Genomic DNA, 19,842 nt, shown 5'->3' on the forward strand with positions numbered 1-19,842 from the left:
ATTGTAGCCTACGATGTTCCATCATGTCCTTATTAAACCTGTCTCTTATACACATCTAGATGTGTATAAGAGACAACATATATACTGTAATATAAATCATCAAAGGTAGATATACAGTGTTTAATAAGGACATGACGGAACGTCGTAGGCTACCCTGTAGCTTTTCAACGAATAAAGTCCTATAAAAGTCATTGTGTAAAAAATGATAATCCAATTTAGCTTTAATGAAGCGTAGGGATATCTTCTCATACTTCCTAAGCAAACAAATTGGCAGGTCTTCCGAACTAAAATCCTTTATACCGAGTTTTCGTTTGAGGACGGTGAGCGCACAGTACGGAGGAACCAACAGACCGTGACCGTACTCGCAACCAAGCTTCCGTCCTGTTCAGAAGTTGTTTCGTTTCCGTTTACGCGACGGGGGAATATGCGTGCGAACGCGCGCCCTCACTTTAGTTACCAAAACATGGCGAACTTGCACATAGTTCAAGAGGCACTTGTCGCTGCGTAGGCATTATTATAGGCTAGGCCTAGGCCGGACGTACCTTAATAAATTAGGACCTAGGCTAGGCCTAGCTAGACCCAGGCCAGGCTAGAACCGAGCCGAGGCTGTCCATCTAGGCCTACAGTACATCTACATTTACTAGGGCTATACGACTTGGCTAAATCATATTCATCCTAAATTTATGTGTTGTATCACTGACTTTAAACATGAAACCATAATTTCATTAAAGTGTTATCATAAGTTAACAACGAGATACATCAGTCACCAATCCTGACTCCATTGTAATCGCCTTTACACTCGCCGCGTGATGCTGACATACAAGACAACCTCTTATCGTTGCGTTCTGAACCGGACGCTATTTTCAGAACCATCCTCAAATTCCGCGGTACGGTAAGATGCAATCTTTCACGCATGCGCAAATGAATTTTCGGCTCTAATTACCATACTAGATTTCTCCCGTACTAAAACGAAAGCTCGCAGATGATGGAACCAAACGGACGCAAATTGATGAAAAATACAACACATTTTAAGAAAAGAACTAAGGATTTAATTGTAAACATGTTTTGGGTGTTCTCTCTCACCCATCATCAGTACAAACTGAAAGGCGAAATAAACGGAAAGAAAAATCTTGTCATTCTTAACTAAGAGTATTTATACAAAGAAATTAATGAATATTAATTAGTGATAACAAACTGTTGCCAATTAAGGTAACGTAACGATCGTTCTAGATAAGTATATGCAAGGTGTATAGAACACCTTGCATAGATTAGTGCTGTATGCTAATTGAAAAGTTGTAAGCTTAAATGTTTGAGTTGAACATTGAAATTTGGACTGTTCCATTTAATGTGTAGTGATTCTTTTATTCGTAATCTAATTTCACTGTTGTCCTGGTCAATGACGTTGAAACAAGTGGTATTAGCAGCAATGTTTTGCATTTTTTATTTTCATTTAGATGTTTTAAAATGTGTGAATTTTTGTCTTTGCCAAGGTGTCAATCCTAGTACTCAAGTGTCGGCTAGTATAGCCTATATAGCCTATACACAAAAGTCATTGTGTAATAAAATGCCTCAGACAGGATTCGAACCTGCGACCTCCCGCTGACAAGTCGAGCGTCATAACCACTGGACACGTAGGCTTCATGGTTGAACAGGTCCAAATAACAGTCGGGAACATTGTATTACACACTGCTACGCCTCAAGAGGGCGTTCGGCCAGATAAATCTGGCAATACGGCTAGAAATACTGTCGTATATTATATGTGATATTGAAAATGCCATTGCCATTTTATTACACAATGACTTATATAGGACTTTATTCGTTGAAAAGCTACAGGGTAGCCTACGATGTTCCATCATGTCCTTATTAAACACTGTATATGTACTTTTGATGATTTATATCAGTATATTTATTCAACAGTGTTAACGGCTAACTCCCTTCAATATCATATATAATATACTACAGTATTTCTAGCCGTATTGCCAGACTTATCTGGCGTAAACCCCAATAAAAAAAATGACAAAGATGTTTAATGTGTCATGCTTTATTCTAGATATTACTGTTTTGAATTTTCAGTAGAAAAAATATGCTGCTGCTATTGATGCTGCTACTGCTACTACTACGACTGTCGCTCCTGTTACCACCAACGCTACCACAATGTTTACATACAATTGGTATATTATAGTATATAATGTATTTTTTTTTTCGTAGACTGGGATGAAGGCGAAGGCTTAGCAGCATCTGCGTGTGCAGCTTTGTCTTTAGCCGATGGCCAATGGGTGGACGTAGATTGCTCAGCATTGCATGGATTCATCTGTGAAGCTGGTAAGGCTGACATTTTCATGGACACAGCGAACCCTATTAAGAGGATTAATTGATTGATTGATTGATTGATTGATTGGTTGATTGGTTGATTGATTGATTGATTGATTGATTGATTGATTGGATTGACATAATTGATTGATTGACATAATTGTTTGACATTTCAGAGATAACATGGATTCCCTGGCACAATGAAAAATACTATATAAATACGACTCCATTACCGTATGACAAAGCGAGAGAAGTCTGTCAGAAAATCGGAGGTGATGTCGTATCATACGACACCTTAGAAGAACAGAAGGTTGTGGAGAGCCTTATGTTGCGAACATCAATAATAAAAACGAAATATAAGAACGTTTATATTGGTAATTACAAAGAGGCTGATGGGTTCAAGTGGGCACGAACTGGCACGACTAGTTCTTTATCTAGTAAGGAAGTTGTATATTATTTGGCTTTTCCGCCATTGTTTTGTTCTGATATTTTTCTCTCTCTCCCCCTCCCCCCTCCCTCTCTCTCTCTCTCTCTCTCTCTCTCTCCCTCTCTCTCGCTCTCGCTCCCTCACTCTCTCACTCTCTCTCTCTCTCTTCCTCTTTTGTAAATCGTACACGTGTTTTCTCCCCTTTCTGGCCTTAGATGCATTAATTTGGTCGGAGCCAAACAGCACTTAAATTAAAGTTGTGCCTAGCAAATTGAAGTCATTCTAAATATGCCGTTCGGATATATATCTTACCAAATTATAGATATACATTTCAGTTTGTATAATAAGTGTCTATCAACACTAACTTTAGGCTGTATTGCTCATATTAGATTGGTGTTCGGGGGAACCGTCTGGTGGAAGTGAATACTGTACAGAGTTCCGAAGCTCCGACAATTGCTACAACGATATTTCTTGTTCTACATTTAGGGCGAGCATTTGCGAAGCGGGTAAGCTAGTTTTTACATTACAATGACAAAATCTATAGTTTTCAGTCGCATTGCTATAACAGTAATAGCAAAACAATGACAGTAATTGGAACAACGTGATAATGATCAGGGAACAGTTAAATTACACTGATTCCTGAAAATGATGATACTCGGATTATGATGATGATGATGATTATAATGATGATGATGATGATAGTTAGTGCTAGAGCTGTAGCCGTAGCTGCTGCTGCAGGTACAATAATATATACTCTATTGGCAATAAAAGTAGTAACAGTAGGCTCTAGTAGCAGAGTAGTAGCATTATTAATAGTAGCAGCAGTAGCAGTAGCTGTATCAGCAGCAGCAGTAGCAGTAGCATAATTAGAGTAGTAGCAGTAGTAGCGTAGCAGTAGTAGAAGACAATTATAATAATTAGGCTACCACTGTGTCTTCATCTTAAATTATCGACTGCTGCTGAGGGAATAAATAGCCTATAAAACAGTTTCTGTTACAAAAATTGTAGTGGATTGAATTACGATCTCGTTGAAAATAATTGTCCAGCTCGGTATGAAAGAACGAACGTAGCATAGTTGATCTCATTCACAAATACTGTCATCACTCAAATTATAGAATGTTGGAGCTTAATATGTATGGTGCAATAATATATATCATGTAATAAAGATGTATTTTTTGTGTATAAAGTATATGAACGAATACAATCACGTGACATCAGCCTGCAAACAATCATAATATAAAATCATTATTTTTGCGCAGATATACATCCGACTGATGGCGCCCTCTGGGAACAACGGAGATATTTTGTTAATAGGGAAAGTGTCACATATTATTCGACAGCAAAATCTAGATGCAACGAGATGGGCATGGAATTGGCATCTATCACGTCACAATATGAAATGGACGTAGTCTTGGAGGCCATACGTTTAGCTCAGGGATCTGGGAGCAATTATTACATCGGCTATAATGACATCACGACTGAAGGAACTTACGTTTGGGACTCGAGTTCAGCCCAGATATTAGGTTACGAACGTAAGTGTGAATAATATGTGTTTACTCTTAAAAATATTACAGCAGAACTCCAAAATCATAAATTTTTTTAGCCGATTTAGGTCTGGAAGTGATATTTCCTAATCGAAAAATTAATAGCGTTCCAGACGTAGGACATAGCGAAAGCTCAGAAGAAACTCATTCTTTTCTTTATTTAAGTTTGTAGGCAATCCCGTCTTAACATTACACAAACATTAATATCATTAAATTATGCAATTATTGCATCCGTTGATGACTTGTCGATCAAAAAAAAAAACAAAAAAAAACCCTCTACGTTATCATCGCACTGTGTTATTGAGGTTAAAGAGAGTTTAAAGAGAGGAGTTATGTTCAGTAGGCAACCTGAGGATAACCACGGTGTGTCCGCTCAACCGTGGTGACCTTTGACCCTGTTCATTTCCATCGCTCATCTCTGTGTGTTTCACTCTCAAGTGTTGAACTGCAAATTACAATACACACCATTTTATAGATATTTAGTTGTTATAGATTATACATATTTTTCCCACGAAATGGCTTGTAGTGTACGTGTTATAGAATAAAAACTACAATATTGCAGCCTCTTTCGGAAGAGGTTCGATAATCTACAATAGTGAATACAGACCACAGATCAACCTTTGTGGGGGAGGAGGGATGTAGGGGATTGGTTTTGATGCATTGTCCAATTCACCACCAAAAAAGACCCCACTGAAGGGTTTAGTTTTCATGGTTTTGTTTAGTGAGTTTTTGACACCGATGAATTTCAGGCCTGCGTAGAACATTTGTAATCTTTTCATTCTGTTTCTTTTCATATTATTTAACTATGGTAATTGGTAAGCAGCATGGAAGACAAGTGCTGTATTCGGCGATTCGAAAGACTGTACTATTCTGAGAAGTTCAAGTTCTTACTTGGATTGGGCTTCAGTGTCATGCAGTAACAATTACTATCACGTATGTGAACTAGGTAAGATAGAATATGCCAAATCTAATAATAATTGTGGTTTATCTATTCATGTTTACATTGCGACAAGGTGGCGGATCCTGGAACTGAAATAGAAGGGGCCTACATTTACCAGCTTCTACATACAAGCTATTACGTAGCTTAAGTATCTGTCTCTTATACACATCTAGATGTGTATAAGAGACAGGTTTTGCATTTTTTATTTTCATTACAACATTCGTTGAGAGCTATACTACACGATGTACCATCCTGTCCTTTACTCGAACACTGTATTTTACCCTTTTTTTTAGTGTTTCTAAAGTCTACATCTTACGTATTTGAGTTTCATTGTAGTTAAGCTATATTTTTAATCTTATTGCATTACATTACTTTTGATTTTTTTTAAATGCTATAAATATGTTAGATTTATTGTAATATTTTGAAATCATTATCATTCTCTTAAGAGGGGGCTGACAACTATGAGTTCGTAAAAGACGGGGTCGCTGTCCACGTTGATCCCAATGAACGGAATACATGTGTTGAAGGACATACTCTGCGAGAAATCGAAGTGCGTAGCCTAATAGAATGTATGGCGTCATGCTTATTGGAAAGTGGGTGTTTATCTCTCAACTACTACTCTAAACCACCATACGCCGACGTCACCAACTGCAAACTGAAAGATATTCTCAGATCGGACTACCCGAGGGATGTGTTTACAATGCGTTCATGTGAATATTATGATTTCAAATGAATATAAACAATTACTGTAATAAAACTGAATACCGAATTTATTCGAATAAACCCCTATTGTTGAGAAGGGTTTTTGAGGAGGCGTTTATTCCCGGGATGCTGCTTTCATTAGTTTTGTTTACGAGGGGGGGGGGGGTTATGAGGGGGGGGGGGGGGGATTGGCATTTATTTGATAAATAAATAAACACCCGGGGTGTTTATTCGAGGGAGGCGTTACAAATGAGGCTCTGAAGGGAGGGGGTGTTTAATCGAGGGGTTTTTTCAAAGAGAGCATTTATTCGGATAAATACTGTACTGTTTTTTTTTACTACGAAAGATTAAGTAAGTTCAATTGGAAAATATAAATCATTATACAGAAATAGCACTTTCTTGATATGACGAACTGGTGTTACGTTACTATTCTCTAATAAAACTTTTTTTTTAGATACCACTTTATAGAGCGTAACATGTAACTAAGTGACAGTACAACAATTAGCTTGATAGTATTATACAGCTTGTATTATAAACTATCAATTTTGCTATGCAAAAGTAAATTAAATTAAATTAATATTTTTATACCATTTTCTAGCAAGTAAGCTGACATTTAGGGCCCTCTGAAACTGAAAATAATGTGATGCTTTACAAATAAGCCTCATTACGGGTATTAATGGGTGGAAATGTTTTCACTCGTGAGAAAATAATTATACGTTGTCTATGATTTGAACCACAAAGTTATATCTCCTCATGATAATTGCTTGTTATTAGCAAAGATACTAGAAACACAAGAGAGAGTTCGCCACAGAAAAAAAAACTTTTCCACCGAAATGCATGGTGGGAATACAAACAATGGGGCGCCGCGTACGGCTAGATCTTAAAACTTCTGCCACCGTTACATAAATGGGAATATATAACCTCCTTTTGAGTAGGTTAAAATCGTTGCCATCCTCCATGAGATACAAACAAGTAGGCATAAATAAATCAAAACAATATAAAATGACAGACACAAAAGCGCAGAATCGTATGACCGGACTCTGATTAGTGATAAAGTTTTCCTCCATTAGTGGAAAAGGAGGGCGCCGTGGGCGTCTGGATATACCTAGCCAGAGTCTTATATCTATGGCTCTGTACCTAGCAAGAGAAGGACGCCCTATACGTCTGAACCAAGTATAGAAAACTTGCATTATAAAAAGGGTAGTTGCTAAATACAACGGGTACGAAGGGCGCCGCGTACGTCTGGACCAATGTTCGCCTCATTTTTGCTATGCGAGTGCTCCTCTACCTTGTATTTCAAGTATCTTTCTTACTATGCAGGGTTTCAGTTTCATGTTCTTATTTTTCAATTTAAATACGAATCGAACATCCGTCATTAGGAAGTTTGATTGCAACGTAAATATTACACGTCACAATTTGCCGACTTGGAAGTGCGCTGACGTAATTTAACACAAAAGTCAGTACCTGAAACCGACCACCGTCAAAATGAAGATATACTACGTTATACTCCTTTTTAGGCCTACTCCTATTTTTCCGTCGTTGGCATTAGTAAGGTAAAGTAAATTTACTTAAATTAACGTATAATTTTTAAATAGATGACAATAACGTAAAACTAATTAAAAGAAACGTACAGTTACGCCTGTTTTCTTATCAAATCTAACCACTTAAATTGTAAAATAACGTTTGCAAATAACTGTTTAAAAATCACAATAATTGAAAACAAAACCAGAAATCTATTGTGATTTTCTTATAGTCCTTTTTAAATACTGCCATCAACGGATAAGCTGTAAGAAGACTCATCACAAGAGGACGGGCTACAAATATTATGTGGTTTCTAGTAGAGAGACTAAAACACTAACGGAAATCAGATATTGACTGCATCAAGTAATTGAACCTGTAGCTAGCAGCTCAATTTCTCTTCGTGTACATTGCAGGAAATGATTTTCTCAATACATATCATTATAAGAAGGGGTTACTATTCAATATGAGGTGAAAGTCAGCGCTTAAGTTGAGAAAGCGGTAACGATGGAACATACAGGCCTATCTGCAACCAGTTTGACTCGAAAAAAAGTATATATTTGTCGACAAAGATAGTGATTATAGGAATATCTTAACTATGGATTTTAAGAGTCGATTCTTAAGAATGGACACTTAAACCCGCCAGGTCTTTAACAAGGCAACGTAGTCTTTGATGTTGTATTCGAATATTTTCAAAGATAAAAATCGCAAGTTATTATTTGTTGTTCACTATGTTATTAGTGATACTACGTATATTCATTCTTGTATATACAAGGCGTTTGTTTCTGACGTTGCCCCAGTGGAAGAAAACAGGCAGTCCTCTTGGGATTATTTAGAATACATGCATGCGTTGATGTAGTAATCACAGAAATTGGAATAAGAATACTCAAAATGGAACAAATAAACAAGTTATTATAAACTAGCTGACTAATGCGTTTGAGTTATTTTCCCAGTTTAAGCACTGAAGTGTATATGCAAAGTATCTAAATGGATAGTTTACTGATCTTGAGTTATGCAAAAGTTACATAAGGCTTTACGGTTGAAATTATGTTTAACATGGGCGCGGTGAATGGATTTGATGTTTTGTTGGATCATCCGGTGGAGGTATATCACCCGGGGGAGACTCTCACTGGACGAGTTGTCTTATCACTCACAAAGGACCTTGCAATGAAAGGTAACTTAATAAATAATTCCACTTTAAAATGTGACACATATAAACCTACACATATAGGCCTACTTGATAAAGGCAATGTTTTACTTAGGTTCACTTATAAATTGATAAAGGTATATATTTATGTATGTTAATTAATAATTATATATTTTAATCACAAGAGTACAATAAACGACAGTACGTAAAATATACGTAGCATTGATGTAAAACTTGTATTTTATAAATTAATGGGTTTTCTTTATTTCAACCTTGTAGCGATAAGGATTTCACTATAATTTACTTTACACATGCATGAGGGGACATTAAACATGAAAACGCAAATAAATAGCCTGAAAATATAAAGAAGCTTGAATAAAAATCCTAATTAAAAGTAATAACGAAATGTACCCTATAGTACCGTAAATTTTTGACATATTTAATATTTATCTAATATTTTAATTGATGTAGATTTATTTATTTTCGTTATTTTTTATAGTTTAAAGGTACGTGTAAAGATGTGTATGTATTCCCGCAGTCCAGCACAAATTATTAGTAATTTTACCGTTGTAAATGTGTAATATAATTAAAATCATTAGGTATCATTGCGTTGTTTTAAAAGTTGTTTATTATAGTTGTTTAGTTGTAGTTGTTTAAATGTTTTTTATATGTATTGGTAAAATAAATTTCAGTGTCAACCAATCACGTCTGATCGAATTATAGCTTGTGATAGCAGCTTATCTCAGTTGCCTAAACTGGTGTTGGCCACTGTGTGTGCGCTGGACCGTGGGGATCTCTTGCTTCCCAGATCAATTCCCATCGCTGCTGTCCTTGTATTTTAGCTGGAGGGCTGAAATGCAAGTTACGATGAGACGTTTCAGCTGTTGGAAGGCAGTACACACTTCGGAAAAGAGTAGTGCCCAATCACCACCAGAAGGACCCAGGGGTGGCGCCAGAGGGGGGAAAGGGGCGGGGCCAGGGACCCCGTCGAGAGAAGCTGCCCTCTCCCCTCCTGTCGGGGAGAAAAAGCAAAATTCGTCGGGGAGAAAAGAATATATGTATTTTCTACATATTAGTAGACTCTAAAGTTGATTAAATAAGTTTATGAAACCCCTAAATGGTTAAACTTTTCGGTAGCTTCGCCCTCTTGACCACTTTCGAAAACTTTTAATCGAAGCTCGACCACACCTACTTTGCTTTCGTCGGGGAAATCTGACCCCTCGTCGGGGGCATCGGTGACCTCGACCCCCCCCCCCCCCCCCCCCCCCCAAATCCTGCCGCCACCCCTGGAAGGACCCCATTGGAAATAAGACTTCTTTATACTTTCGTGGTTTATCCTTAGTGCTTACACGAAATAAATTCGTCTATCCATCCAAGAGCTTGATGAATTCATGTTTTTTAGTATGACGAAAGCTTGCGCGAGTCAACATCAAAACGTATTTATTGTTAACTAAATAAACTTAACGTGATAGTATTTACGTATTGTTTTATATATGTAGGTCAGGTTGGCTGAATGGACATTCTAATATAAGATTGCCAACTAAATTTAAACAGTTAACATCTTATACAACCAACCATACAACTCACGAGCTAAAATAGAAGAAGTGTTTTCTTTGTATCTTTGCAAAAGTAACAAGTAAAGTATGTAATACCTTATCGTATAAGCTACACTTTCCCTTAAAAAATACATGAGGAAAGAATTTACATTCACTAAGATATGCTTTCCATATAACTATTAATCTAAGTTAATCTAAATACTATTACACGACCAAATCAGAACAGGACCAAGAATTATCTCACAATCGTTTTTAGTGTGAGATATCAAAACGTCCATCAATGTAACAGGCAAGTAAATAAATACGTCGTAAATTAAAGGGCGTAGCACGACGGATCAGGGTTTGAAAGAGATGCAGGGGCGGATCCAGAAATGTCCAAACGGAAGAGGGCCGAAATTTGGGCTGATCGAGACAACACTACCCTGAGATGGGTCCCTGTCCAACTTATGATAGCCAAGGGACTTGATTACAGTTTCGGCAGAAAAAAAAAAGATATGTTGTACAAAGAAATAAGGGTGTTTGAAGAAAAAAATTATTTGCTATAAGATACAGTCTGATTTCTAAATATTTAAAAAAAAACTGAAGAGAAACGGGAAAACTCTTAAAACTATGACTGATTATTTGTACAGTAATGATGTTTTATATTCGTGTATTGTTGTAAATTTACCTTTTTTAGCATTGACAGAAGCAGTGGTAAATGTGGGCCAATTATTACAGTGGTAGGTGAAGAAAGATATTTGTCTTACAGTTTCAAACAACGAGAAAGGCACAGACACATGTCAAAGTTTATGGGTAAATAGGTGAAGATATTGACACCCAGCGGTTCTGGGAAACTTTGTGTAATTTTAAGCAGTTCTGATAGTCTACAGAAATTATGTTAATGGAATTATTATTTTCGTGTCCGACGGGGGCTTGAAGTGTCTAACGCCGGGGATTCCACCCCAAATGCTGCCGTCACTTACAAGAAGGTAGACGTAAATGTACAAACTTTTTATACCAGCAAATAATTTTGGCAAATCTGTCTTTAAAAGAACAGCACCATGTTACGATGTAAGTTTCATTTGATAATTAATGTATACAGTAATTTATAACATATATAATATATAGTAAATAGAAATGTTTATATATATATATATGTATATATATATATATATATATTTATATTCAACAAGAGAATATACAGTTGTCTCAATACATTCTATTATTGACCATCCTTTACTTTTTACAGTCATACCGAATGGAAAACCACATTGTAAAATAGATGATGAAACTTTCCTTTGAAAAAACAAACATTAACAGTTTTCAATTTATTGTCAACAGATAAATACTTATTATATAGACTCATTTGTATTCAATTTGACGTAAAGTAAACTTCAGTTCAAAGGTAATAAAATTATACTAATAATAATAATAATAATTATTATTATTATTATTATTATTATAACAATAATAATAATGATAATGATAATGATATTTTCGATAATTATAATAATAATAATAATAATAATAATAATAATAATAATAATGAAATAATAAATAATAGCATTGTATGCCATTATGTTTATAAATTAAATATATACTTATATTGTTCATAAATTTAAATTAAACATATACTTATATTAGAATAATAAATATAAAGATCAGAATAAGCAGGAAAATAAATAAACTATAAAACAGCAAACAATTTTAATATTTTATGTGAAAATCGAAAATCATGTAATAATTATGCAAAAGCCCCCAAGTACAGTTTGAGATATAATGATTGTTGTTTCAGGTATTCGGGCATCCTTAAAAGGGGAAACGAGGACACAATGGCGCGAGAAACCTGTGGTGAACGTTACTGGCGATAAGCGAGGAAGTATTGTTAAAGGATTGGAAACGTTTCTATGCATTAAGAGAACCCTTTGGGGAAACGGTAAGGATTTGTTTATTAACATAGATATGTATATTATCAATCAGTTAATAGTTCAATAAATCAATAAACCAATAATTGATCAATCAAATCAATTGTTATAATCATTCAAAATTAGAAAATAACATTGAAATTATTTTCCTTATAATTTGAGAATAATGGAGATCACAGTGGTACGTTGACTCAAGAAATTTGCCGAAAGGGAGTCCGACTTGGGCGACAGCGGGCTCCGAACCAAGGGCCAGACTGGAGCCTCAGTCAGGGTCCCGGACAAAACAAATCCCTGGTTGGGGATTCATGGGGGAGAGATGTCACGTCTTAGTTTAGCCCAAATTGTGCTTTTAGACCACAATATTAGGGATTGGCAATCAAAATAGCGTATATTTCATTTCCACCTCCCCCCGCTTTCCCCATTCTCATGATTAAATCGTGCCATTATGTTAGGCACCCTAGGCCTATTCTACACTTGTCTATCTCCACCTCATTCAACATAAATAGGAATTTACTAGGAATGTGAGTTTTAGCGAAGCTGAGACGACCCAAGGAAACACTGGCACTTTGTTTTGATTCTGATCGTGAAGTCGATGTTACTCACATTGATATCAATAACAAGTATAATTGTAATAACAATAATTTAAAAAAAATGATGATATGGTGGAGATGATAATGATGGTGGAGAATCACTAAATGGTTGATTTAATTCAACTTTTAGATTATCCCGTCTACCTCTTAATAGTTCATCTTTCTTTATTGTGTTGCGAAGACGAAATAAATGAAATTGATGATGATGATGATGATGATGATGATGATGATGATGATAATGATGATGATGGTGATGACGATAACATTGATGATGATGAAGATGATAAAGAAGAATATAATGATGAAGATGATGATGATGATGATGATGATGTTGAGGTAATGATGATGAAGATGATGATGATGATGATGATGATGATAAGGAAGATAATGATAAAGATGATGATGATGATGATGATGATGATGGTAATGATTACGGTGATGATGGTGAAAAACATTTATAATGCGTCATATATTGCGTCATCTTATTCTAAGATGTAACAAAACATACGGAAAAATTACAGATATATGACAGAAACTTAAAATATTCCACCGTGAAATAAATATACTAGAAAACAATAAAACTCTGTAATGCAGTATTTTTAAAAGAAATGAAAAAGCATTACAAAACACTTCGATCTGCTGGAAAAAAAATTGGTCACCGTGTAATGATACATTTTTATGAACTGTTAAAAGACACCATGGACATTACAGCAGTAGGCCTACAATGGAAATAAAGGAAGAAGTTCATTTAATTTACAGGTTTATATAAAAATATGACAATCAAATCATATCAAATCAACATTTATTAACTTCCTTAAACCAGAAACAATTACATCATTAAACTGAATGAGCAACAGTTATTTAATTCAATCCTTTAGCGACTTCGTAGCGAAATGAGTTATAATTATATGACAGCAACGACACGAACAACAACAGCGACAGCGAAAATGATAATGATAATAAAGACAACCATAAAGACAATGACACCCACAATAGCAATTGCAATGAAAATGATAATGATGACGGTAATTATAATATAGATAGTTGTATTAATAATAATAAAATAATGCTAGTAATAGTCATAATATAAAATATCAAAAACAATATATAAAAATAAAATTTTAAATTATAACTTCAAAAGATTTGTTGAAAAATATTGAATATTGGTTTACATTTTGATTTTACGACGCACTACGACTGAAAATAATAGCAAGTGTAAATGGCTTGTAAAACATGTCACTTCGTATTCTGTCAATTTAAAATCTTAATGACCACATCGCTTGTACATACATTTAATTGCATTTCGCTATGATGTATGCAATGGATTGTACTTCACAATAGACGATGATGTACTGTACTATTGTTCGTGACTACCCAAGTGCGTTAAACGTATCAAAGCAAACTGTACCATCTCGATTCTGTATATCATGTTTGCAGTTGTTCAACCATAATAATCAATACACTGATGATTACCTAACAGTGTTTCACCTTTTAGTGTTTTAAACATAACAAATGGTACCATTTTGTGTTTATGTTTAATTTATTAATATTTCTGGTTTTTAAACTGATTCTTACAATAAAACCCTCTAAAGAAAGAGAGAAAGAAAACGTAAATATAATGCGAATTGGTGTCACGACAATTACTCACGCAGCTTTCTGATTACTCTTTTCCATGGTAACCTTCATTGTATTTTTCAAATGAAAAATGGCTTTATAATGAAAGGGCTAGTAATATTATCATAAATTAAACATCATTTGGTCTGCATAATCAGGCGATCCTAGTTGAAATACCAGGAGAAAGTATATTAAAAAGCGTATATATATATATATATATATATATATATATATATATATAAGTTATGTAATTATTGTATTATAATTTATTATTATTTTAGATTTACTAGCTTCTATACTGTCAATAATCTTTATAATAGCTGTGCTAGCCTATTAATATGATTATTATCATACATATTATAATTTACATCGTCAATTATATATTACACTCTAATAATAACAATTAGAATTTTTTATTATTATTATTATTATTATTATTATTATTATTATTATTATTATTATTGAGAAATGTATACCTTTTCAGAAGTATACGCATTGACAGTTTATTTCTCTGGCGGCCGTTTACGAAGAACAAAGACATGAAGCCCACAGCACCTGCGTTGCAACCTGTTATTAGAAAGATCTAATAATAGTATTACAGGAACCGGATCACTTACGTCTGAATTCTTCAACAAATTATTTATTTATTGAGTACCAGTGTCTAGTATTGATGTTGGGCTTAGTACAACGATAGTCTTTCCTCACTAATAAACATAAAAGAACACTGTCTTTAGTGCTTTCTACTAGATGGAATAAAACTACTGAATAACATTTTTTTTAATACTTTGTCTTTGACTTAATTGACTAATTGGTGATTGATTGGATGATTGGTTAAATGTATTTTTTTTTACGTTCACATCACTTCACAACGACAGAGTCTGAAATGAACCATAGCATCGAGGTAGACACCTACTCTTCTAAAAAAACGCAATGGGTTCTTTAAAGTACACAAGAGCCAGATGTGTAGAACAGACCTTATCCGAGAAGATTTGGTTCTATCAACCGAGCTTTTGGGCGAAGAGCGTTTTGAACCAGCGCCGATGTTAAGGCAGTTAGCGACACCCCTGACTTACTGCTAATTAAAACCACTCGGCTACTCGAATCACACGTGTCATAATAAACACATTATGCTATTCTAGTTGAATTAACTATTAATTTCATACACTGTCGAAAGCCTTAAGCTAAAATTTAGTTTGAAACAAAATGTTTTACAATTTCAAGTTCATTTCAATCTTGAACGAAAAAAACCTGAACTATTTTTGAGCGTTGTCGATATCTTTACAATCTAATAAGTGCATACTTTAAGTTCAATTCCACATACTTTTCAGCAAACTCAGATACACTTTTCATGTCTAGCTGTAGTGTGTTACATTATCAAACTTGCACCATAAACATTGTTTTATCAATACATATTCTAATCTGTTGATTTGCGAATAACATATGTAATTCGTAAAGAAGTGACGTATTTGGTTTTATGTAAGGTTTACTTTATAGTTCAATTCCACATAGTTTGCAGCAAATGAGATACACTTCTATTGTCTAGCTGTAGTGCCATACATCTTCAAACTTGCACAATAAACCAGGGACGTAGCCAGGATTTTGAAAGAGGGGTGGGGGAGGGAGTCGTTATGCGAGGTACGTAGTACCAAGCGAAGGGTTGGGTGTTCTCCTTCCTACAGCTGGGGGACGCCAAGGGCCCCGGAGGGCAGGGGCGAAGCTCCTGGGAGGTAGCACTCTGAACGTTTAAGGACCGCTTTGAGAGGACAAAGTGAAAATTGCAATAGACGCATCATAAAATTTATTATTTAATAATATTAGTAAGCCTAACAATAATAACTCAATAGTGGCGGATCCAGGAATTCGAAAGAAAGTTGACCAAGGAAGGGACTTTTACACATGAAGGGTCTACACATCTCAGCCCCACCATAGTTGGGGCTGAGGTAAGAAAATTTATGATTAAGTCACCTCTAGATGGCCGGAAATTACACTCTCAGACTTAAATATGAACATAATTATCTTGATGTTTGGGTGGTGGGGGGGGGGGGAGGGACACCTTGAATCCAATGCTCCCTGCTCTAAACATTATTTATCCAAAATAGTCAAATGGGCATGAAAAACCAGATCACATCCTGAAAATAAAATTTATGCACCCTCCCTACAGTCACAATCTGAGTCAGGTGCCAGCTTGATGGATTTTAATGCCATACCCAGGGAAAGGCGCAGATCTGCTTTGAAAGGTGTTGGATGGGGAGACATTTCGTGAGTCCACACCCATCTCAGTCCCACCACGGTTGGTGCTGAGGTGCGAAAGTTTTAGGAAATAGTATCTCTATATGGCCAGAAATGACACTTTCAGTAAAATTCATAATCATCCCATCACCATTATATAAAGCTCCAATACATTTCTCATGATCTTTCATAACGGATTTTCGGCAACCATAGAGATCTGATTAATATGTGTCATGTACCATAAACAATAAAGCTTAAAAAACAGTATTTGATAGTATGTACTTTAGATACTTCAAAGCTGTGATTTTACAACAACCTCAGCCCCAAAGAAAATTTGAGGAAATAGTACTTCAGATGGGCAGAAATGACACTTTTATATAGGCCTAGTAAAATTTATCATCATCACATCACCATATTATAATCAAAACGAAGAGCCAACAAATTTCTCATGATCAATTATCAGGGATTTTCTGCAACCATGGAGATCTACTTAATTTCTAGGACAACTTAGGCCCAACTATACTAAGCTTTAACTACTATAATAATTATGATCGACAAATCACAAGTTCCCTTTTTTCCACCTTTTTATATTATTAATATTATTATTTATTATCATAATTACCGTCGTCATCATCATTATTATTACTTCTACTACTAGTAGAGGTAGTATTAAACAAAACTTTATAAATGCTTGCAAAAGGATAGAAACCAATCTTAACCATACAATATCACATTTTTGTATTTTAAAAGACATGGCCTGGGATTTATGGATTTAAGGCCAATTTAAATTGATTTTTTTGTTGTTAAGTAAGCTTGCTAAATCCACCTCTTGAGAAGTAGCCGTTATAAATCCGAAAATTTTTATTTTTGCATTATCGTGTACAGTTAAAATTGATTAATCTAACGAATATTCCACTAGGTTACCTCGGGTTAGCGTGTGACTTTTATTGATAGAAGGTTATGGTGGGTTTTTATGAGAGCACGGGTCACAAACCTGCAGTAGGAGTCAAAATTGTACAGTATTTAAATCATCACCAAACTATCATATGTGCTGATGCATATTTACATATTTTATTTTTGTATTTAAGTATTTATTTTGAGTGATCCCAGGAAAGAATGTGTAGGCCTATTTACTAGCAAGAACAAGCTTTAAAATTCTAACACTGTTTACAGGGGGGAGCTTTACAGGGGGGAGCCGCAGATCCCACGGCTCCCCCGCCCCGAATACGTCCCTGCCATAAACATTTGTTTTATCAATACATTATTTAAATCTGGTGATTTGCGAATATGAGGATACGAATAACTATTTTTGCATACTATTTTCAATTTATTTAGAAGACGAAGAAGATCAGAAAGAGTTGCCATTACTCCAAGCAGGTCAGCATACATTTCCCTTCGAATTTATTCTTCCGGATGAAGATGATTTGCCGTGCAGTCTAGAATGTGGTCGGGTTGCTTGTGTACGCTATTTTGTCCAGGCTACAATAAATATATCATGGGCGGTAGATCCACTGGCTGAACACTATTTTTCGTTCATTGGTTCTCCGATTGATCCAAATCTACCAAAATATCAGGTAGGCCTAATTTACTTTCAAGATATTTTAATACAAAATGATAAATTTATAATGTGCTACTGAAAAATGAAACAGTATACAGTAGCGAATTGGCCTCACAGGTATAGTACAGATTTAGGTTGGAATCTCGATAAGGCGAAATCTGCCCAATAATTTATACTGACAACAATAATAATGGTAATTCTATTCAACATAAACATGATTGCTAAAATAGAGTGGAGTTGAATTGCTTGGTGGTTAAGATGCATGCCTTCCAAACTCATGGTCATGGGTTCAATTCCTGAGATTGCAGAATTTTTTCTCAAGACTAAAGCAACTTCACTCCTCAAGTCTCATGGGATTTAGTAATACCCCCTTCACATCGAACGGAATATGAACGGAATGGACGTAGTAGACATCGAATGCAATCTTTGTACGAATGGTATGAACGGTCAAGGTAGGCAATGGTAGTCCAGAACGCCGACCATTAAAATTCGATCCCGTTCTACCCGTTCAAAAATAGAAATGGGTAAGGTCGTATTTTGAACGAGATTTTATTAAAGCATAAACAGAGCTGTGTGGGAGAACAATAAAAAATATCTACTCAACAGGATACCAAGTATAAAGAAGAAAAAAATAATTTTTAAATTAAAAGGAAGTTTAAGTAAGAAAGTCAATATCTAATAATAGCCTTAAAAAGAATATTCGATTTTTCTCCAGAAACCTGTGCTCGGTTCCACAAAGAAGAGTAAAGGATTTTGCTGTCGTGTGGTGCGGCCAATGGCCTTGAAGGTGGAACTACAACGGACAGCTTATTGCCCAGGTGAATTTGTTAATATCAGAACCAAGCTGGATAATAACTCAGACAGCACCATGAAACTAGGAGTCAAACTGATACAGGTAAAGTAAAAAATGCAAGAAGCACTTGCAAAAAATGTATAAAATATTTACCTTATTTGCAAATCAAGAAAGTGCATCATTGAAATACAGAAACATACAAAGTATAAACAAACATACAATGACATATAATTTACTTATTAAAAGTTACTTTTATTTTACTTATCTACCTAAGTGTACAAAAATAATTAAAAGTTACCGGTAATAACTTCCTTAACATGTATTTAACATATTTAAGGTACATACACATTTTACGTAAATCAAATCTTGATCAAACATAACTTATACAATAATTTCTAACTTATAACTGCCCAGTAGTAAAATTTATTGTCATTGATTCAAATTTACATAACACAGTAGCAATAAAGTGTTAGGTCTGAGAGGCCACATGGTTTGAGGGTTAAGGTAAAGGTAGGAGAATAATCCACAATCGACTACTCTTCCTAAAGACGCAATAGGTTCTTCAACTGCACGCAAACCGAATGTGTACATCGCGCTTTTCCTTTTTGTCCTTTTTCGAGAATATTTGGTTCAACGAACCGAGCCCTGGACGAAGAGTGTGTCGAACCGGCGCCAATGTTAAGGCTGTAGTTTAGTGGCACCCCAGCACTACCGCTCCTCCACTCGTCTTGTTTGAACTTTAAATTACCGAAAGTGATTTTAGGTATAATGTTGATGTATAACATTATGTCATTAACCTACATTTCAGAATGTCACAACAAAGGCAGAGACTCCTGAACAACGTGTTCGTAATGGCTCTGTTGACGTTATGACCTACAGCAGCAGGTCCGTCTTGCCGGACGAGGAGTACGTTTTGCAAACAGCCAGTGTTGTCCAAATCCCAGTAGTTCCACACACCATACAAACACGCCTAATCCAAGTTAGCTATATAATCGAGGTATGAACTATTG

The 19,842-nt window shown here is 35.3% G+C and overlaps 2 protein-coding genes across 2 annotated transcripts in view; both read left to right on the plus strand.

Moving 5' to 3' along the window:
• The window catches only part of LOC117112101 (macrophage mannose receptor 1-like), a gene marked incomplete in the record, with an annotated part of 48,694 nt that extends 42,644 nt beyond the window's left edge, over positions 1 to 6,050 (plus strand). The window contains 6 exon segments of the mRNA XM_033255151.1: positions 2,209 to 2,322; positions 2,487 to 2,747; positions 3,127 to 3,243; positions 3,997 to 4,269; positions 5,105 to 5,227; positions 5,668 to 6,050. Coding sequence (XP_033111042.1) covers positions 2,209 to 2,322; positions 2,487 to 2,747; positions 3,127 to 3,243; positions 3,997 to 4,269; positions 5,105 to 5,227; positions 5,668 to 5,954 — 1,175 coding nt within the window.
• A 1,712-nt stretch (positions 6,051 to 7,762) lies between these two features.
• LOC117112105 overlaps positions 7,763 to 19,842 on the plus strand; it is a 16,665-nt gene continuing 4,585 nt past the window's right edge. The window contains exons 1-5 of the mRNA XM_033255155.1: positions 7,763 to 8,615; positions 11,919 to 12,059; positions 17,817 to 18,055; positions 18,755 to 18,934; positions 19,641 to 19,829. Of these exons, the coding sequence (XP_033111046.1) occupies positions 8,489 to 8,615; positions 11,919 to 12,059; positions 17,817 to 18,055; positions 18,755 to 18,934; positions 19,641 to 19,829 (876 nt within the window). The 5' untranslated portion in view covers positions 7,763 to 8,488. The remainder of the gene's footprint in view (positions 8,616 to 11,918; positions 12,060 to 17,816; positions 18,056 to 18,754; positions 18,935 to 19,640; positions 19,830 to 19,842) is intronic.

Source organism: Anneissia japonica, unplaced genomic scaffold (genome assembly GCF_011630105.1).
Source record: "Anneissia japonica isolate Jap-2015-1 unplaced genomic scaffold, ASM1163010v1 scaffold3934_len446420_cov169, whole genome shotgun sequence".
NCBI classification, from domain to species: Eukaryota; Metazoa; Echinodermata; class Crinoidea; order Comatulida; family Comatulidae; genus Anneissia; species Anneissia japonica.